General features: G+C 43.6%; 1 protein-coding gene across 2 annotated transcripts; it reads right to left on the bottom strand.

The window, feature by feature from the left end:
• Positions 1 to 201: 201 nt before the first annotated feature.
• urb1 (URB1 ribosome biogenesis homolog) lies at positions 202 to 21,670 on the bottom strand. 2 transcript variants are annotated; one of them, XM_042064078.1, is made up of 39 exons: positions 21,380 to 21,670; positions 21,047 to 21,186; positions 20,777 to 20,928; positions 20,556 to 20,685; positions 19,035 to 19,131; positions 18,858 to 18,943; positions 18,588 to 18,713; positions 17,918 to 18,045; positions 17,592 to 17,787; positions 17,196 to 17,333; positions 16,613 to 16,786; positions 16,238 to 16,373; positions 16,005 to 16,127; positions 15,738 to 15,850; positions 15,225 to 15,344; positions 15,027 to 15,143; positions 14,559 to 14,697; positions 14,194 to 14,364; positions 13,665 to 13,867; positions 13,248 to 13,463; positions 12,817 to 12,987; positions 11,323 to 12,202; positions 9,897 to 10,101; positions 9,562 to 9,748; positions 9,415 to 9,473; positions 9,042 to 9,232; positions 8,370 to 8,480; positions 8,206 to 8,269; positions 7,743 to 7,911; positions 7,248 to 7,350; positions 6,908 to 7,068; positions 6,582 to 6,693; positions 6,105 to 6,211; positions 5,662 to 5,805; positions 3,844 to 3,953; positions 3,515 to 3,721; positions 3,130 to 3,374; positions 745 to 1,359; positions 202 to 508 (listed from the first exon to the last, which is right to left on the bottom strand). In XM_042064078.1, the coding sequence occupies exons 1-39, from the start codon at positions 21,510 to 21,512 to the stop codon at positions 324 to 326; spliced, it is 6,864 nt and encodes a 2,287-aa protein (XP_041920012.1). In that variant the 5' UTR covers positions 21,513 to 21,670; the 3' UTR covers positions 202 to 323. The 2 variants fall into 2 exon arrangements, with proteins under 2 accessions (XP_041920012.1, XP_041920011.1); XM_042064077.1 differs by having other exon boundaries at positions 202 to 511; positions 21,380 to 21,669.
• Positions 21,671 to 22,559: the final 889 nt, after the last annotated feature.

The raw sequence follows: 22,559 nt of genomic DNA, 5'->3' as shown, positions 1-22,559 counted from the left end.
GTCATCTTTGGTGCAATGGTTTGGGTAGTTATGTAGCAAGGCCCGTGGAGACCAAACGCATATTTTCTGTAAATGTCTAGTGGGGCTACTGACTGACAACTCCTATAAGAGCGCTTAGTGCTAGCAGCAGTCCTAATAAGCTAGTACAATATTTCTCAGTGAGGTAAAATGCCAGGTCGCACACACAGAGTGCATACAGTTTGTTAACAATCCCTTTTATGTTAACAGTCAAAGAAATACAGTACATCCATGTACAGGATACAAATTAAAAACACAACTGAATATATTTGGACATGATTTTACATACATTCAAAATAAAGGCGTCACGTTGACATGCTTGAGTCCAGGAGAGTGAGGATTTCTCTGCAGAGGTCAACCACATTTGATTTGGACTTATTCATTTCTCCTTGGTCCAACGTCACTAGTTTGACATGCGTCAAAAACAGCTCAGCAGACTCCACACCACTCCACAACTCATGGATGTACAGAGATAGCAGCAGCAGGCCAGCTTCTGTGGGACAGTGTTCAGATGTCAGAGGACAGTATTTTTCATGTAAGGCTAGACAGCAGGCAGTACCTCAGGACCATTTCATATTTACACTGACACTGACCAGATAACAAGTTAACTTTGGATGATGTTACGCAATTTCCACAAAATTCTAAAATCCTTAAAATTAACTGGTCTCTAATGGCAATGACATTGAAGTTTGCTCACCAGCACATATAATCATGTTTTAGCCTTACCTCTTCCTGTATGGTCATCTGTAGACTTTGGTAGGCAGGTGGTGACCACTGCCTGATGCAAAGGTCCCATTGGGACACCTTGTGCCTCCAGTAGCTGAAGCATGATGCTGGTGAAGAGGCTGAGAGTTTCTTCTCGGCTGAAGCACTGTGTTGGATCTCCACACTCACAGGCCTGGTGGTAGAGCCTAAGGAAGTCTATTTTTACGGCCATATCAGCCATGAGTGTATCGATCACGCCTTTGTGGGGCAACACGACCGTATGAACCCATTTCAAGAAGCTCAACACACTGTTGCTATCGTATGTTGATAACGCCAACGTCCGGAGCGTCCATCTGACGAGTAGACTAGCCGCTGAGTGGGACATGCAGACAGGTTCAAGGCATTTAGTTTGAGGCACTTCTGAATTGGTTTGGGGGGCAGTAGAGGGCACAGGCAGAGTCCGAGGTGCAGGCTCCCAGTGTGTGAAGATGTTCCTCAAGAGGGGTTTGCACTCGTCCAGGAGGCTCTGATCGCGTTTCTCAGACTCTCCGTCCGTGTCTGCCTGCTCTTCCATGCGTGAGCGCAAAGCCTGTTGATGCATGGAACTTTTGGCTCGGCCTCTTTCTCTCCCAGCACCTGCAGAAGAAATCATCGTTATTGCTATCTCTCTCTACTACAAACTACCATCCTTCTATTCGAAGACAGACAGCTGAAAGCAGCCATATAATGTACCACCAACATTGCCACTTGAAGTTGTGCTTGATGTGCTTTCAGTGTTCACTGTATACTTCATATCAGCAGGGGATACGGACTGTGAGTTATAAGGGCCTCAAACTACTTCAGTAATTTTATGGTTGTACCGACTAGGGCTGAACGATTTATTGCATTTGCGATATCATCACGATTTTCAAACCGCAAAGGCTGCGATTACGCTCCGTAATATGTGACGTGACCAAAACGCATTTATACTTGGGCTTGCCCACGCGCCACCGACTCTTCACACCGACCACTAAAGAAGCAAAAAACATAAACAAGAGGACCAGCTAACAGTGTCAATAAAGGTCTGATCAGTAGAGCTACTTTGGTTAAAAATAAACCTCTTCATTACCTTTTGCTCGAACCTGCCATGTACCTGGCTAAGGCTCTAGGTTAACTGCTGATAACTTTGCCTGTTTAAAGAGTTTTGTCTCCGCGATTGGCTTTGTTGTGATATGAACAAACTAGTTAATTTGCATGCATGCGTATTGCACTGCGGTGTTGATGATGCTAACCATTAGTTAACACCAAGCGGAACGCTGCAACAATCTACAGTAGTTTGTTCCGATTCACGTGCAAGTAGCCTACAGAAGAGAGGAGCAGGTCTGTGTGTCTGTGCGTGTGTGTGCGTGTGTGTGCGTGCGCGCGTGTATGGAGAGCACAGGACAAGGAGAAGCCGTGTCAGTGCCACTGCATGTAGACCTAACTGTTAACTAACGAAAGAAGATCATATCTACATGAAATAGAAACAAAATAGAAATGTATAAGAATCATTAAATGTTTACAAGGCTGGAAGTTCAACAAATATAGGTCTACTAATGTGATTAAAATAGTTAAAGGGACACCAGGCAAGCCTGATGCTTTTTCTCTACGAAACTCCCCCTCGCCCGGTCTGAAGCTCTTTTCCTTTTCTTTGCATCTCTGCCATTATACACACGTTTGCAACAATCGCTAGCGTTTCGTTAGCCTCACTCTGTGCTGTGGATGGTCGCCGGGTACGATACACTGAACTTGCAAGCGGGATATTCTTTCTACAGGCAGTAGGGGCGGGCGAGAGAGTCATCATTCGCCCTGTAATGAGTCATTTAACCATATACCGACTTACGAAGATGAGTAATTAACACGAAAACGTTGCCTGGTGTCCCTTTAAATAAAAAATATTTCATTCATCAATCTTATTCAATGACCTAATGCCATCATAACATAGGCCTGGGCTCCAGGAAAGAACAGTTTATGTTTAACTTATCTAATTTTGTGTTGCTCATACTACAGAATAATATATTGCTTGTCTTTGTTGAATAAGTCAGAAGATAAAAAGATTAAAAATAATCGCATCGCAATCGCAATATTGGTGAGAAAAATCACAATTAGATTTTTTCCCATAATCGTTCACCCCTAGTACCGACTGAATTACCCAAGGACATTCAATTTCATTCAATTAAAAAAATAACAGATGGGGCGCTGTGGCACAGCAGGCTACAGCACCCATACCATGTACAGGTCCGAGTGCCCACGGGGACCCAGGTTCGAATCTGACCTGCGGTCCTTTCCTGATTCCCACCCCATCTCTCTTTCTCCCACTTACTTCCTGTCACTCTTCACTGTCCTGCCCCCCCCCCCCCCCCACCCCCCAAAAAACTGATGTCTCACCAAAAACGTCTTTGAGTTGACATGCTGTGGCCAGGCCTTGCAGAGTGTTGAGAAGAGCTGTGTCACGAGCCAATGTTCCCCAGCGATGGAGCAGGGAGAGGACGTCCAAGCTGGAGAGGAGCTGGGCTTTCAGAGTGAGCCAGCCCGCTTCCGAATGGACTCCCAGAGCTATCCCACGATGCATCAAGACAGAGGATAGAGTCTGTAGGAAAGGTTTCAGCTGAGGGGCCTTCACACCTGCTGTCCTGATGTGTGAAGACAGAAGGACACACACAATTTTAGGAATTCGTCAAATATCTGTGAAACAAACTGTACAAACCTTTACTGAGTAAGTCTATGTTCTTACGTTAAGGTTGTTTACTTTTACAAAAGCTAGAAGTCTTACTTGAGGTGTTTGATGACACTCAAGAGCACACAGAGGAACTCATTGATCAGCGGTAGGGGAAGGCACTTGATCGCAGGCTGAGGTTTGTCCTTATCTTCTGCTGCAGAACTGCTCTCCTCTGCCCTGCTCTCTTTCTGGCCCAGATTAGTGAACCACAGCGTGTGTGCCAGGTCCACAACAGCACTGAGTAACCTAGGATCCACAAACCTATAAACAGGAAATATAAACAGGAAACATTGTGACACTGTAACAAGGATTTTGTTTTTGTATGCTTTGAGTATACAGATAGAGAGGTATGGTAACCTATAGTGTGCTTGTGTATGCTGTACCTTCTCTCCAGCACCTGCATCAGCCATGTCAGAAGTCCATGAGCCTTAGTGAGATTATAGGCTCCTTTGGTAACATGGGCAGTTTTCCTCAAAACATTTATAATCAGAATCTATGGGGGAGACACAACATCAGACAATACAAATTAATGGTTGTAAAATAAGGTGCAGTGTTTCCCCTACAATGTATTTAACAGCGGCGCAGCGCCGCCGCTGGATTTTCAGCGCCGCTGCAACATAATATCACGAGATTCACTTAACACACTGTAAAAGCACAACGGCCAACGTCATCTCGAAATTGTTTTCTGAAAGTCTTGAGTAAGTTAAGTGCATCAAATCCGCACTTAGCCTCTCATTATTCAGGACATATATGCGGCATGATGTGTCAGGTGATTACAAGCCCAAAGAAAAGTCTGCAGCCCATATGGCTAGCCTACGTTCTGAACACGGTTACATTGTTTAGCTATCCGACTGATGGGGTCTTGCTCCGCCACAGTGTAGCCTATGGTGTCATCGTTCACTTGTAGGTTACACAATAAATAGCCTACGTATAGGCCTGGTGACAATAAAAAATGATATTAGTTATATTTCATCACGAAGCTGTTTGTATGCCGTGAATTCGCTTGTAGCCAATGCCATATGTTAAGCTTGAGCAATTCCTCTGATCCAAAGCCTGCTTTGACACATTGACACTAATGTGAAACATGCATCCTCCTCTCCTAGCCTACATCAAATAAAAGAAACCAATTCATGATTACCGAAATTAATTTAACAGGGGGGGTTTGTTGCGATTTAGCCTACTGTTGTGATGCGGTTCTTTCTGCTGATTGGATTTACCCCCGTGTCGTCAACTCTGAGAACTCTTGCTCCGGCTGACAATTTTATCCAGAGAGCTGATTTCCCAAAGATGAGCCTCCATCAACATTCAACGACAAATTATTAAAACGTAAGTAGGCTAATGCAATAGAGTAAACCAATGTGCTACAAGGTGTATGGTCTTAACGTTAATTGTAGCCTAGACTTGTAACGTTAGCGTAGGGCTATATGTAATGTTTGCATGGGAAAGCTAGGCGAACACAGTCTAGGCCTGTTTTAACTGTCTGATAGTTAAAGGAAATATGAGCATATGTTGGCATATACGTATAGCCTAAATTCTGTCCACTTAGCTATAATAGGCTATCACAAACAGACCTTTTCTACGTTTACGGCATTAGACATATAGGAGCCTACATTCTCTTATCAGAAAGACGTGTTCTCATAACTTCAGCGTTCTCTTGACGGTGAGACGAACGGTCGCACTTCAATCAAGTAGCCTAGGTCTTTTTCGAGTTAATTGTGAGTGAGTTGTATGGTAACTGTGGGAGTGATGTAGAAGAAAAGTGAGTATTTACTTTTTTATACGTGGGTTTGTTGTTTTGGGACTGAGAAATGGACTACAAGGAGAGCATCTGGCTACGTGCATGCGTGTCAGCATTAATGGCCCCCCCACAATTCAATTCAATTACCAAAGAGCCTTAGAGATGTTCTTTGAAAAGCCCAGAAAAATTAAGTGCTCGCAGATTGGGTGTGGCCTTTGCCATTAAGACAAATTTAAATAAATTGTAAATAATCTTTTTCTGGGTTGTGCCATTTCATTTTTCTATAATTTTTAACCAATAATGTAAAAGAAAGCTGAAAATGTCCACAAAAGAAACACGAAGGTATGATTTAAAAAAAAAAAAAAAAAGCGCAACCCCCCCTTAAACTCACATTAAAAACAGCATTGTTAAACAGCATTGCCTTGAGTTCTATTGAGTCTGTGCGTCTTTGTTAGCATTGTACCTGAGTGGACTCATCACACAGCGGGCTGCAGCAGAACCCCAGTAGGGTGTGGTAGAGGCCCTGCTGGTCGCACAGCTCGTAGCAGTATCTGTCCGCCACACCTTCCTCCAGCACGCTCAACATCCACTCCCGCTCCACTTTGTGCTGAGAGCAGGGAAAAATAAACAGGCAATCCATCAGCCGTGCACAAAACCACATGCACGTAAGCTCCAAGGCTGGAACAGTCAACCCGTCTCTTTCTGTTGATAACATCGCAAGAACAACATGCTCGAATAGCAAGGGTGACAAGTCTCCTTCACCTCTGCTAACAGGAAAACAAAGATGTAACCGCGATTGTCGGAATACACTTCCCAACTGTCATGCAGTTCCAGATAAGCACATGATGAGGGAGGACCATATCAACTGGAAATACAAACACACATGCTATCTGGACCTCCACTTACCTCTAAATCAGAGCTGTAAAAGAGTTTGAAGAATTCAGGGACGCGCTTAAAATCCAGATACTGGTGTCCCAGGAGGAATTTGTTGACAACCATGTACATGTGTTCCTCTGGATCACAGAATACACAAACACATCAATACATCTTACTACTTACTCACTTACTACTTACAAGTGCAATATGACTGATATTCATGTAATGTCACTCATATCATGTAAACCATTCAAGGAAAACTGGCAATTTTTCACATAGAGTAGATCTCACTGAGTACTGTCAGTGCAAAAATGAAGGGAAAAAAAAAACCCGGTGCTACCGAGCTTGAATTGCTGCAGCCAACAGCTGGAGCAGACAGACAGCTACAGTTTTTTTTTATACCGTCAGTACTCGGTGACCTTGAGAAACGGATCTATGTGGAAAAATTGCCGGAGTTCTCCTTTAAGATCAGAATAAGCTGAATTCTGCTTTCTGGTCTAAACCCACCAGGTCTGAGCATCTGCTGAGCCACTTTGGCCACATAGGTGGTCAACACGAAAGGCACTCGAAGGTTCTGTTGCTTAATACCATTCTTCACTGTGTCCAGCAAATACAGAAGCTGAAAAATATGGTCAACAGAGGATTCAGAATATAATGGCTTGCAAATATTTCAGGTAAGAATGTTGGCAATAATCATGTAAATACTGATTCTGATTCTAAATGAACTGCTATCAATAAAAAGGTATTATATTAAAATATAGTCAATACCATATTAATCAGTCATATATATATATATATAAAGATATATATCTATATATCTTTATGCTATGTACCTGTCTCTTCCCTTTGAAGCGAGCTGCTTCCAGATGCTGGTAGTAAGAGCCCAGCACCTGGTACGCAGCTGCCCTCAGCTTGGGGTCGTAGCTGCTCAGGGAGGCCACAGTCACCCCGAGGGCATGGCAGGACACAAACTTCAGGCAGTCAATTACACACTCTGGAAGAGATTAAAACAGAGTTGATGACTTAAGTCACAAAATTAGCTGTTGGAAGTCCCAAACAGGAATTCAGTTTATGTGAACCTGAAAAGCATATACATTTATCCCATTTCAGATTTTATTATCCCCAAGAACATGTCTGGCTCAACAAAATCACCCCACCGATAGACAGACTCACCTGGTCGCAACATGGCACTGAAGAGAGGCAACAGGAAGCAGGGGTCATACAGGTCAGTTAAGTCCTGGTCTCCTTCTGGTTTATAAATCAGCTCCTTCCCTTCCTACAAGACCGCAACCAGTCAGACAGTCAGTCAAGACACTCTGAGAAAACTGCGTTCCTCTACCCCACAAAAACAGTCCTGGGTCCTACTATTGCCAAGCAATGGAAATGTCACTCCGCAGCCAAGTTCAGTGAGAGAGGCTTTACATCACAATAATTACTCCATTTCTCTTGCTTAGAATTAATAGAATGTTCACATCGGATAATTAAATGCAAAATGCAGAGTGATTTATAGCTGTAAAGAGAATCGGAGTGAGTATATCCTGAGAAATCACCATACATCGTGACTTATGGAATGCCTGTCGTCCAATCAGAAGACCCGACCTAACTCGCATAATAGATGATGCATTCTGAGGACCTGCGCTGGGTGTGCAGGTGTACTCCGTGGTTTACCTGTGGGATGATGCGGCGCTGCTGGGGGAAGTGGCTGACCGTGTGCTGCATCCTGGCAGGGATGAGCAGGGCCAGCATCTCCTCTGAGCTGGGCTGCTGCCACAGCGACGGGCCCATGCTCATACGGGTCTTATGGTGCTCCACCGCTGCAGGGCCCCACAGCATGCACCTAGAGATCAACCACACAAATACATAAAAGCTCATGACTGCATACAAAGACAGGATGCATACACACTACACAGTAACTACAATAGGGCAGGCATAGCAGTCTATTGTGCAAAACAGCCACCACGGACAATGAAAGGTATTGTGTAATTTATTCACAAAGTATATACATTCACAAGATACAATATGTTGCGTCTTCAAAATGGAATTGAAATACTAATAACGTACTACCATCACCCACAAATACTGGGAACACAGGCAATGCCTTGCATACCATGATGGACACTATTGTACTTACTGAAAGTCCATGAGACTAAAGCCATTCTTCTCATATTCCTGAAGCAGGAGGAGCAGCTTCTGATCTGCAAACATGACCCCACCCCAGTGCACATTAACCACGGCTATCACAGGGCTTAAGACATATTTATAACCACAGGAGATCTCGGGGGATCAGTGACAGACCTGCAGTGCTCAGCGTGGCTCCGTAGGCTCCCAGCAGAACCACAAAGTGCCGCATCTCACACACCGATGGGCATTTCTTCACCAGCACGAGCGAGAGAGAGATGAGCGCCTCTGAAATACACAAAGACACACATTGCTCAGATGAATAAATCTAAAAGGCGTCACATGTTAATGACTGTTTCTACGGAGAAGAAAAATGCAATAATTCTCTTCCCAGGGTTGGACAAAATTCTGGGCAACCACAGCCTTAATTCGAACTATCCATAAAAATCAAAACGGGAATATCCGGTCTTGGACATCTGCGATGTGAGAAGTAAATTGAGTGATAGGTTATTTGGCACAAGGCTTCCTGCAGTTCATCAAGCCATGCGGTTAGCCACACACAGCTATTATTTTGCTACAGCTTCTGAGGCTTTAATCCTGTCATCAGTCAGAAGGATAGCCATATTCTGATGCTTTTGGCCGACTGGCCAGTCAACCACTGTGCTCAAGACCGCTACCCTAAGTGATGCATAGGGCTTAACTTTACGGTACATAAATCAGGGAAACGTTCATACCACACAACATCTGTCAGGTATAATACTCACAATGTAATATTTTTCCTCCCTGACTTACAGACATACAGATACTGTATGAGAGACAGCAGCAGTACAGTTATCCACTGTGTCATACCTTTAACCTGAGGACTACTGCATAGCTCCTCCTCTGAGCCCAGCATGGAGGGCAGGAAGAGGGAGTGGCTGCTGGACATCATGTGGATGGTGGCCAGGGGCAGCAGGCCCTTAGGGGGGTCAGAGTCTCCGTACAGCAGCTCCACCAGGCTGGTTAATGTGTTCACTAGGGCATGGTGTCTGTAGCGATGTCTTCAGATGGGGAAAGTTATTTGGTTACGGATAACACCAATTTATCACAAATTATACTGGTAAAATATCACATTTTCATATTGGAGATATTTTCACATAGTTGTATATTAGATGACAATCATTGTTGTGTTGTTTAATCAGTGCTATGGTATTACAATGTTCACCTTCAATGATACACTTACTTTAGCCCCGATTTCACAAAACTATTCCAGTCAGTCACTGCCACATGTTCTTGAGACATCTATGAGCAAGGCATAACATTGAGACAACATGAATAATATGTATTGTCATAATTATAATATATAACTTTGTACTGATTCCATATTTACCACAAGTCCCTCCAGTCTCTGTAGAATGGCCTCCTCCTGGTCTAAATTGGCACTTTCCATCTCTTTACAGCTGCTGTACGAAGCAATCAACCACCGGAGGGCAGCCCTGAGCTGGGACTTTCTCCAAGACTCCAGAGCTTCAGGGCTGTCCTCCAGCTTAGCACTGATAGCATCTGCTAGCTGCCACCTGCAATACGAAACAGCGGAAATGAACTTGTTTGCTACCATTGGTTTGCTGTTGTTAACTTAATAAATTACTTAAGAATGCCTAATCACTCATTTCAGTACAGTAAAAAAAAATACTTAGGATAACATGCTTGTGGCTGGAAGATTACCTTTCAAAGCTCTGTGGTTTCTGGAGGCTGGCAGTGAGGTCTGACATCAATGTGAGAACATCACTAGCTTTGGTTGCCAGTTTGATTAGGTTGGAGAGGACCTCCACAAGCAGGCCCAGCGTCTCCCCCACCTCAGTCCCCAACATGGTGCTCCACAGGGGGGCCAGCAGAGTCTGCTGCAGGGCCGTGAGCACCGCTATGCGCACTGCAGGACACAGATAGGGCTCATTATAGTAGACGATGTAGCAGCAAAGGAATTTAACAGCCTAATGATGTGAAAGAGTGCAGATGCATGTACAGGCAGTGATGAGACATACCAAGCAAGAATATATGGGTATGTTTCGGTACATTAATTTATTAAATGAAAATTTTCATTGAAGTAATCTTTTAATCTAGGACAATAAGTTTATTTCACGTACAAGAAACCGCCCACTTAATCCACTAAGAGTTCTAATCAACTAGATATGTATCTGAACTGTAACTGTATTTACAATAGTGTGTCCACTAGCCTATATCATTGGCATTATCAGATCATCATTCAGACAATTCAGACTTATCCTGGTTGTCCCCACATGGAATACTCATTTAGGGGCAAATTCTCCCATGTGCGTAAGGATGCGCAAGTAAAAAAAAAACCGCGTAAGTAGGAGCCAGTTACACACTTTGAAAGGAGCTACTCCAAAATCCAGGCGTTTCTTATGTATACAACTCTTGCACGCATTCTCCCACTGACTTAGGCACTTTTCCAGCTAAGCACTTCTGAGGGCTGTATTAAGGTCGAGTGCCACTACAAGGTGGAACAGCATATTGCTCGATGGCGGCAGTAGGCCTAGTTCTAAATACATGTAGGTTACATAAAACGAATTTGGTGCTTACCATGCTGATACGGCTTTAAGTTTTTTCCCATTACAGTGTCACAAGGTGGCATATTTCCTGACATTACCTTATCAATGAGGCTACATTGTTAAATAGGGAAAACCTTGTTATATTCACCCCGTTTGGATATTTGGAGCTTATCGACTGTGCACCTTTAGATTTAACTTGACGTTAAGTCATCATCCCATAGCGAATCTGTCCATTTCTTTCCAACTTGACCGATCACTGATTGATCCACTTTTACAGACACCTGCACTATTGTTGTTCAAAGTCTGTGACTGACTGGAAAGACTGAAAAGACTGGACTGGAGAAAGTCCACATTCCACGTTTTCATATCAACCTAAATTAACGAGGTGTTGGATCAGTCTGGTTCTATTTTAAATAATACATGCCTCTTTCATAAGGCCGCCTTGATTTTGAAATTGTGGGTGTGACAGAAGCGGGAATGGGAGAATGCGCACTGAAGAGTGCTGAAAACTGAAAGTGTGTAAAAAAGGGACTGGGAGAATTTGGCCCTTAATGAATAATAACGAGTGTTCCTTTGCTAACCTTCAGAGGGTCTGGTAGGGTCTTCTCTGGCAGCCACCTTCAGGTATGCGGACAGCAGGGTGAGAAGCCCCTGGTTACGCATCACCTCCTCCCCCAGGCCCGCCGTCTCCAGGCACCAGAGCTCAAAGCGCAGCCTCTGGGTGGAGCAGTTTTGCAGCAGCAGTGAGCCCACTGCTTGTGTGGAGCTGCCATCAGCGCCCCCGCCTGGCTTAGTGCAGTACAGCAGCACATCTGTCCGCACCAGCTTGGCGCTTCCGGGGTCGGCGGTCAGTGCTTGGAGGAAGAAGTCCTCCAGTGCGGTGCTGCGGCAGGACGTGAGCAGCGTTGCTAGGCCACCAAGGTGTGCGCGGGACAGATAGAGGGCGCCGTCTTGCGAGGGGCTCTCGGTCAGCACCTGCAGCGCCGCCGCACCGTACACGCTCAGCTGTGACCGAGACTCTTCCTTTGTGACATCAGAATCGCCCGTAGCAACCGTTGCCACAACAAGGCTCTCTTTAGGCAAGAGTAGCAGGGCGGAGACGACCTCTTTGAGCCCAGCCACCTCCATGTGTTTGTGCAACGCCAACAGCGCTTTCAGTGCCAGGGAGTCCTTGGCATGGCGCTTGGCATCAGGCTTCTCCGCCACCACCTCCAGCTCCTTTACCAGTGCCCGCTGAACAGCTGAAATATAGCCTCCGATTAGGTCCACTGCATCCAGCTGACTCAGGGTTACCACTGCGGCCTGGAGCAGTGAGAGGATGCTGTCGCTGACCTGGGCACACAGGGCCTTGAGCTGTACAGGGTTGAGGGAGTGGGCAGGCAGGGTGCCCAGCTCGAGGGCAAAGAACCACTGCTCCAGACACGGGTGCTTAAAGATGGTCTTCAGCACAGTCAGGACCACCTATTATAGCCAAGACAGGGGGATGATGAGCAGTAATACCACATGCAGAAAACAAAGAAGCAAATGATAGTAGTCAGACTGTTATGAACCTTGATATATAATGTATATAACATTATTTGTGCTACAAAAGTATTAAAACATCTAAGAGAAATCAAATGTGTAATGACCTTTCCCTTAAAGCAACACCAAAGAACTTTTCCTCTGTCGCACGCACGCTATTTGTTTATCCAGCACTGGCTTTGCAAATAACGATGTCCGAAAAGGTAGATTATGCTGCATGATTTTATTAAAGTACGATGTATTGCGACATCAGATGCAAGTCAAATTTCTAGTTTCTTATGTCTCATTCCATCGAACTACAGATCCGCTACCCGATCTGGCAAACTTACATAGTGCGGTTATAGCCGATAGAGGGCCGCGAAGCGAATGCAGAAGTGCCGTTCACCCTGTTACGAGTTGATTAACCACTGAAACGATTTTGGAAACATTATTTTAAGGTACAAAAAACTCTTTGGTGTTGCTTTAAAACATGCACAAAACATCAGTTCACATACAAGCATGTATGCTGTACAACATAATCATTAGTTTGTGCCAGAAAGACATCGGTATCACACCTCATCTTTATTGTCCTTTCCTCCAGGGCTGACGTCCAGGAACAGCTCTTCCCCCTCCTGACCCTCAACTGCTTTAGGCTCCGCGGTCTCGGACTCCTGCAGCTTCAGCACCACAGCCTGCAGCACCTCCATCAGGCTCCCCACAACAGACACACCTGTGCCTTTAGGAAGCTAAGGACAAACAAGAGCAATGACTCATTCAAACTGCAGCGAAAACACATCAGGGAACAGACATTTAAAGATGGGTACAAGCAGTACAGTCTATCGCCAGCACTGGTACACCATGGAAATTGAAGTTGCATAACAGAGCCAACAACATGCTCCACTGAGATCAGCAACAAACGCTACCACTGTACAAGCAAACAATTATTATATGGACTTTTTAAGAATTTAAAAATGTACGATTTTTCCGATCCTTCATGAGGACCTACCATGCTGAGGTTCTCCACAGTGGACTGGACGTAGAGCAGGAGCTGACAGACTGCAGTGGGGAAGTGCGAGAGCTCCAGGGTGGCCAGAGACTCCTCCACGCTCTGCCGGAGTTCATTCTGGAGCAGCGCAGTGGGACCCTGACTGTAGGCAGCCCTCATCACAGCAGAGAAGCCAACAGGAGACAGAGCAGCACTGTCCCTTTTCGACGAGGTGAACTGTGAAGTATGATTGAAGTTATGGGACTATGAAACCACAGTATCCATTATGTGGTTTTCTACATCAAAAAGGAAAAAAAAAAGTCTCTAGAACTACAACACTCATGTACTTTTGATAGAACAGCCATACTCTTAAGCATTAAAGGCTACATGTACAAATGTACATAAAAGCAATAAAATGTATGGAACTCCAAATCTTACCAGTGTTTCCTGAGATTGCTGTGGAAGCCATTTTGAGTAATACTGATGGAACTCTATGACAGAGGGATGAGGGGGTCCTTTGGCCTCAGTGGACGTGTGCAGCTCTTTGTCGTACTGCTGCAGGGTCAGACAGAGGGCCAGCGGGTCTCTCTGGCAGTGGAGGACGTCACAGAGCACCGCTGACAAGTACTCATACAGCACACCTGTGGGACAGAACTTACTTCAATACTGAACCCAAGCATCTCAACACCACAGACAATATTCATTAACACAGACAGGCAGTCATACAGAAATACCTTGTTAACAGGACACCAAGCAGAAAATGAAGCAGTGTGTCAACTCAACTCTATTTATTTCTAATAATCATAGATGGTCATATATCTTTCTCAGGAAAAATAGGTTTGAAACTCAATGGCTGACTTGAAAGATTAGAAGTGAACGTATTGACAGACTAGGTAAATGCAAATTTAAACATGGCTCATAAATACGTCTTCTTCTGCCATGCATTCATGTGGTGGTTAAAGAATACCTTTCTCCTCTTTGTATGCTGCAGGGAGGTCATTCCGTGCCTCAAGAACAGCAGGCACTATGGCACTGAAAGGGAAGCTCTGCATGATGAGATCATCAGTAAGCGACGGCCCCAGCTGCTCGATCTCACCCTCACTGCCCTCCATGATGACATCAACCATGTCGAGCACATCTAAAAAGATAACATGATAATTAATGTAATCAATTTAATCATGTAGAAATATACTAAAGAAATAGCACAATTCACATGAATTAAATATGACAATATGATAAATGTGACAGTTAAATATGACAATATTGACCATAAAAATGATACATTGCCAATACTCTGTCTGACAATAATAAGATTGTCAGACAAGTTCTCACCATCTATGTGTGAGATGGGGATGCTGACGGCATCTCCATCCTGACCACTGAGGTTGGCCTGCAGGTAGGCTGCCTCCTGTACCAGGCTGGCTGCCTTATCTGTGTATGTGTGTGGGTTACACAGCAGTTTCACCAACACCTGAGTGCATACACACAGATACATGAATATACCAGTACACACAGAACACAGTGAAAGGCACAGTTTCACATTCAACATCAAGCAAACAGATTGGGTTATATTGCATTTGCTGATGATTCAAGTAATGGCGGCATCTAGTGGTCTTGCACAGAAACACAGTAACTTCAAATGAATTCTAAGTTATGAGAAGTCATTTAAATCCACAACAATTAGAGACAGTTGACATTAATGACACCCAAGTTCCATATGTATTGAGCATGTACCCAATTAAGTCCCTAATAGTGAAACATTTAGACAGTGAAATGTGTGGACAGATGGAGAGGACTCACCCTGTCCAAGAACTGGATGACTGGCTCCTGGTGGGAGGGCTCCAGACAGGCCAAGCGATCCAGCCACAGCTCGAGCTCTCGCCATGTGTGCTCGAACACACCACTGTCCTTGAGAACCTAAAACACACACACATTGTTTTTGATGACTCTCCCCACCACACACACACACACACAAACCATAACTTTACCAAAACGCACCTTGAGGACGAGCATTCTGGTGGAGGTCTTCAAGTGGCTGGTGTTACTGCTGGCAAACATCTTGAGAATCAAATAAAAGACAGACTTTTCCCCACCAGCAGATTCTGAATCTGATGTGTCCTGTGAAGACGTAAGATGACACAGGAGAATCATTAATCGTGGACGGTACATGTTTAATTCAGTTTATTAGTCAGGGGCCATGCACGGTTCAAGCCCTGTACCAGAGTTAGCTATACAGCTAATTCACATCTATGGTCCCTGGGCAAGGGGGATATTTTCATGAGTTTTGGAATGAAAATATCATTACATGGTACATGAGTTTTGGCATGAAAATATTACTTGTACATAGGCCATAGAATATCTGAAACTTTACAGTAAGTTGAACTTTGAAAGGCACGCCTGTAAAGCTGACATGTGTTTCCTGGAAAGTATGGCTGTTTTTGGTTATGGTTGTTATGGTTGTTGGTGTATGGTTACTGTTGTTTGGCAAGCAGGCAAATATTGAGTTTCTACCTGAACACGGAACCAGGAGAACTTGCTGGCAGGAAGTTCTAAAGCCAGCTGTAGGATCTGATACTGTAGGATGGGAGGCACCTCATCCTTCATGCCCTTCTCTGAGACGATACCTGAAGATTGAAAACAATCAAATATCAGACTTTAGATACAATAGAGATATTAGACAGAGTAGACGTATCTGTTCTTCTCATCTTTACTTGACTTTAGCTCTTTAAAAAGCTTGACTCTCAGTCCACTAGACATTGGGCATTTCTGTTCCAGTACCTTTCAGGAGTTTGCTGAAGTCAAAGCGGCTCTGACTGACCAGGTGGGGTACCACCCTCTGGTACAGACACATGACCTGGAGGATGACCGCTTTCAACAGGATCACCTGAGTCTCATCTCCACCTGAAAGATAAGGACACAGTGAGAATTAGTAGGGAAACACAAAGCCCATAGAAAACATTCATACCTTCACAAAAATGGAGTATCGTGTGGACACGGACTCTGAGGAGTACCTTGGGTTTCCGCCAGAGTTTCCTCTGCTTCTTCATTTTTCTCCTCCGCTTTAACCTTTCCACCATCTCCCTCAACCTTTTCCTTCTTTGTCAGTAACTGCCACTGGTACACAATGCTCGTCATGTCTGGTAGAACCTACAAACGTATGCAGATTATTATGCTTTCCTTCCAATAAATGAATGTGGTAGAATTAGCATGATTATAAAAAAAAAACACCCAATGCCACATTTAGGAATTATATAACACTTGGATTATTGGATAATTAATCATAAATTGTCTATCTAATCCAGTCTTAGCTTCAGCAAATTATAGACTACACATGGTTTCCGTTTTGATTATAAATAGACGCTTGCTATAACTTATTCCAGCTCTACCTTGCTTAGGGCCTCCCTGTACAGCTGCACAAAATCCTCCATCATGGCTGGGGTGTAGATGTCTGAGCACTGCCACACACTCTTGTCCAGACAGTGCTCAATGTTCTTCAGAGCCCTCTTCAGGATGAAGGACGCCATGGACAAAGTGGTGTGCTGAACCACAGTATTTTTGCACTGTTAAGAGTAAAAGCCAATACATGACGCACACATTAAAAACCTTTCATCTATAGCCTGAGCACTTCAAACAACACTACAATAGTCACTGGTGGCAGACATCCACACAGACCACATGTCAATGAGGCCAAGATAAAATTAACTACAATAGGGCGCCCATGCAAGCTTAACCAAAACACAGAGCAGCAGCCATGGCGCTTGAACATCCATGGGGTTGAAATCATAACTGGCAGGATTGCTTTACTAATTGCTTCACTAATTGCTGTTCTAAGGTTCCACCACAAATGGAGGCATAAGTAGTTAATTGCCAGTACTGTTTTGTTTGAGGTACGCTTTTCGTTTGAACAATGTAGCATGCTGCATTACACGGTGGAAGGGAAATCTAAAATGACAGAGCGGAGGTACTGACGTTCAGGCCCTGAGTGAAGAAGGCTTTATTGCAGACGGGCGGGAGTGAGGTCACCATCACCATGGTGAGCAGACGAGGAAGTGGAATGAACTCTCGTGTTTGGAAGGCTCTGGACACCTCTGGCTGAGCCTCATAGATCTGTGAGAGCACAAAGAGCAGTGAGCCTGGGATTATTATTCCCAGTGTGGGTACTTACAGGCAAGCACATTTCCATTACAAATCACTATTCTTTTCATCCACAGCAGTTAAAATTGGACTTAAGCTTTGTTTCTGCTTTCCATTACACATCCAATATTAAATGCAGAATATCTCTTAACATAATTTAAAATAGCATATACTGTTATTATAACTGGAAGGGTTAAATGACGATCTTCAAAAACATTTTTGCGTGCTTACTTTCTTGAGGAGGTTGATATTGTCTTGCCATGCGCTTTTCGGGCGGGGTATGAAGGAGTGAACACTTTCTTTCAGGTAGCGGGCCAACACGTCAGGGCTGCTCTTCAAGGTGCTGACCACCAGCTCCGTGATCAGCTTGTCCTTGGTGGCATCCTTCAGCCCCACCAGGAACTGCAACAGCACTATGTTTCCCGCCCTGGGTCCCAGAACACACATTATTTTAAAAAGAAAAGCAGGTCCAACAAAAATTAATGGATGACTAGAAATGGCTGAAACACATTGAATGTTGTCATAATTTCCTTTGCTCTTAGAACAGTGTTACTTACCGTCCAGCGGTCCCCAGGCTTGGGTCGTGGAAACTGATTCCATGTTTGCGTGAGCAGCACAGGTCTAGCAGGAAGCTGTGAACTTGTTCCCGGACAACAATCTTCCCTGCCTCCTCAGGAGTTCTGGCCTATTACATACAATCACAACCAGTTTTAATAGGCCTACTTCATTTGTACTCCCTCAAACTATCCAAAAGACAATGGGTACAGTGTGCACAGTGAAGTCCATGAATGTTGACGGGTATGTAATTGCTACATACTCATACAAAATGGTTAATTTATCACTTCATTGTATGAACTAACTACCTGTGGACATACAGTCCAAATTTGGTGAGTTTCTGATCGTTATTTCCATGTGACAAAGTAAATAATGTCATTTTTCCAGAATCCAGAATTTTTTGTTACAATTTCTGGTTTTGGGGAGGATTGAAATACCATCCAAAAAATTGTATACAACAATCCCTTTTATAAACTAGACATATCAAAGATATAAAAAAACATGGTTGTGTTTTGTTCTACCTCGGGTGGGGGTACCTCAACTTTTGAGGGCTCTGTTTCCTGTACTATATGATTCTGTCTGTTATGTTACTAACATCAGAAACTATGCTGCATGTAAGATGTTCTGACTACCCCTTATGGGACTCAATTTCACAGGCAGGTGGGTCTATACCTCATGGCCTTCAATATCGGAGTCCACTATTCCATTCCATCGGTACAGAGAGGCGATATGGGATAGGATGGAGGGAGTAAAAAAGCGCACTTTCTGGGTTTTGCTGATAGCCTTGTTTTGCACCACCTGAATGAGAAGGCAGAGGTAACACATCAGACTGTGGAAGGCTGAGAAAACACAAAGTGGTTATAATAATCGTGTGGGAGTGCTTGGATGGGCAGATAAGAAAATAAATAAATAAATAAATAAATAAATAAATAAATAACTGACCTTTGACTGGAGAGTGGCTAAAATCAGATTTACGATAGAAATTCGGTCTTCTTTGATGCCAGAGCTTAAAATGTCTTGAAGAAAGTCTAAGGATTGAGAGAAAATACATGCTGACAACTCTGTGAAAGTACTGAGGATATGAACACAGTTTCTACTTTCTGTATCATTTCTACGTACCTTTCGTCTCAAGAAGCTGTACAATTGAAGAATTGTCCCCCGAGAGCAGGAATGAAATGGCAAACTGTATGTACACTAGGCGAACATCAGGTCTTCCCTATAGATAAATGAAATGGAATTCATGAGACCAAAAGATCATACATGAGAGTTTTTCAGCAAAGGATTCAATGTATGAAAATAAGATAATAACACCGAATTTGTTTTTTTGTATTAATATACTGCATACAGGTATAGGAGATATGTGTCACATTACCTACAATCCATAATCTGCCATCACAAAATGATCAGTGGCATCTCTCATCTCTCAAGATTGACTTTTGCCAAACAGAATGAAGACAACCAACTACATAGTATTGCTTTAGCAAGGCATTCCTTCCAAAGTGATTAGTATGTCTGCCTCTCTAAAGCTTGCTTAATGATACCTAATGATGATCAACAGTCTGCTTTTGATAGGGGTTCTCCCTAAACTGTGTCATTTTGACAAACATCAGTCAGATAAAGGATACAGCCTAAACTAGCTGGGTAGGAAACAAAAAACAGAAGGCAAATGACAGTTTTCACATTCATGGATGCATTAATATATGATTTTGTCAACAACAGTCAAATCAAGTAAGTTCCCACCCAGAGGAAAGACAAACAGAATGTTTTTTTTTTTTTTTTTGGGGGGGGGGGGGGGGGGGGGGGGGGGGCTAGAGGAGGGCTATTTGAGCTTTTTGGCACCATGAGGGTCAATAAAGCTGCTATTTTGTGACTTTTGTATACAATGTGCTGTGACATTTTATCACAATGTGCTGTGAGAGAAAAATGTTTGGCAAACACTGCTATAAGGAGATAGCACCTTTGGGATGAACTAGAAGAGAGACTGCGAGCCAGGCTTTCTTGTCCAACATCAGTGCCTGACCTCACAGAAATCCTTCCAAAAAGAGTGGAAGCTATTACAACTCCATAGCACCTAAGGATTTACAATTTGTCATTGATGATGTCATTGTTCCTATGGGTGTTGGGCAGGGCAGGCATCCCAATACTTTGTCTATAGTGTATCTCAAAATTTGACTGCAGTTTCTTCAACTTTAAATGGTAAATGGACTGGATTTATATAGTGCTTTTCTACTTCTCCAAGCACTCAAAACACTTTACAGAATAATGCCTCACATTCAGCGATGACGGAGGCTACCATGCAAGGCCCCAACCTACGCTTAGGGAGCAGTTTGGGGTTGATTGTCTTGCTCAAGGATACCTTGACAACCTCAAACAACCTTTCGGTTACTAGACGACCACTCTAGTACCTGCTTAGCCTCTACCGCCCCTTGGGACAAAACAAGGCATTTTAGGACAAAATCTTGGGCTTTGGGGAACACTGATTGACATTCTTTCACAATACTGTTATTTTACATTTTAACAATACCATCAATGGATACCATCAATGTTCAGAGTATCATGAATATCAACCTATGCATAAGATGATGTGGGTCACCAGTTGATCAGCGATGATCAGAAAGAGCTAATTCTGGTACTACTCACCATCTTGTCTCTTCTTTGTGCCAGTCCAGACAAAGCTTTACCAAAATAGATCTGGCTGAAGACTTCCCTGGCAGACTCAGGACCCTGTGACACCATAGCGGCCATGAAGGTGAGGCACTGACGGACAAACCTGCCACAGAGGAATGGGGATTACACACACACACACAAACATTTAAAATCCTAATATTTCTCTATGGTACCATAAACATGGCATGGCATACCGTGAGTTCTCCGCGTGCAAGAAAGTCTGCAGTAGTTTCATGTGAGTGGACGCAATCTTTTTGACAATAGTGGAGCCCACCATACTGAAATGAGACAGATCACTCGCTATCCGCAGAAGAATGATCTCCAAGCTCTGCAGGACCAGCAGCATCTGAAGATGCAGATAGATAGAAACAAAAATAGAAACAACACGTTGATTTGTGTACGACAACAGCGACCATACTTCTATGAGCTAGGTTGTGTTGTAAACGTGCCATTATGTTACTCACTTTGTTTTCAACCTTATTTTCTTCCTCCAACAACTTAAGGATTTCGGCACATTCGGCGGAAATTTTGATGTAGCCTTCAACAACATCGTAGAGGTCTGCACACGGTAACTTCTGGGCAGCTTTTACGAAAGTATCCAAACCTGTACCACACATCAACTTTTAGGAGTAGGCTATAACTTGTGCAACAGTCGTACTATTTGCTTATGATGTCACCTAACGTTGCTTAATGTTTAATTCGAATAACTGTAACACTTTAACTAAAATGTGTCCAAATCTGCTGAAAATATTACAGTCTCTAGCGCTTCTGGTAAATATCAATGTAGTTGCACTTACCTTTCATTACAGTTGTAGGATCCTGCAGCATGCTTTTAAACACTGTTCCGTTAAACTCCAGAGGATCCTTTTTTGATACCTTGGCCGGTGTTCGAGGGACACCTTTACATTTATTCGGGCGTTTCTGCGACATTGTTCTGTTATATCTCGCAAGTATATTATTATAAGGGGAATATTCCCTGCACAACTCTTCTTATCCCGGCTTCACTGACATCACACGTGTGTTTCCAAACAGGAAGTACGGCTGTCCGTTCATGTGTAATACCGGGTAGTTCTTTCCCCGCACTAGAGTTCCGGATTAGAGTATTTTTTGTTGATACGGTATGAATATGTGATTTTACAGGTCTGGGACTTTCAGTATTTTAAACTATTAAGGCGTGTCTTTAGTAATGCCTGCACTTACAAGGGAATCTCAATAGGCATGCATTTTTTCATTTTCTGAAATATTTTTGTGAAAGCTTATTTGTTGGATAACTGGCATTCTTATCCTTAACAGCTAGCCTACTGGAGGCTCTACCAAAAAGTACAGAGAGAAGAAAATGGCCTGCTGTTATAATTGCCTGAAACGGCATGAACATCCCTGAAAGTCTGATGGACATTGGTAAGTTTATGTTAGAGCAACCCCCTCAATTGCTGGTTTGACAACAGCCAGTAGCCTATATGCATCCAGAAAACAATTTGTTATTATCTTTCTTTGACCAAAGCCAATTCAAAATAACAGAGGTGGGCTACATCAGCTGTCACAATTGACAGCTCTGCCGTCAGACTCACATTCCAGGCAGTTTGAGATGTAAAATAACCACCTCCTCCAGCACGGTCACTGTCATAAATGATGAATAGTCATGAACAGATAGGCCTAAAAATACAGCCGAGGCTGGAATCACACTCTGCTCTTTGCTCCAGATAGTAATCTGTTTTTCAAAATGTAACAACTACCCCATAATCTCCTTGCTCTGTCAGGAATGCCATGGAAAGCCACAAACATGCCAAATTTGCAAAGCCACAGCTTCAAGAAGCCGGCTCCCTTGCCCCAAGTCTCAGTTTTATGTCCATTATCGCGTTTCTGGGGCAGATTGCTGACTCACCACAGGTCGGTCTCTATTTTTGGGGCAGCAGGGGCTTCGCCATCCCCCATGCAACAACAAAACTCAGTCCACAGCCACAGTTACAGAGCTTACAC

Source organism: Alosa sapidissima, chromosome 15 (genome assembly GCF_018492685.1).
Source record: "Alosa sapidissima isolate fAloSap1 chromosome 15, fAloSap1.pri, whole genome shotgun sequence".
NCBI classification, from domain to species: Eukaryota; Metazoa; Chordata; class Actinopteri; order Clupeiformes; family Clupeidae; genus Alosa; species Alosa sapidissima.
Note: the sequence above shows the minus strand (reverse complement) of the source record. Positions and strands in the feature narration are given on the sequence as shown.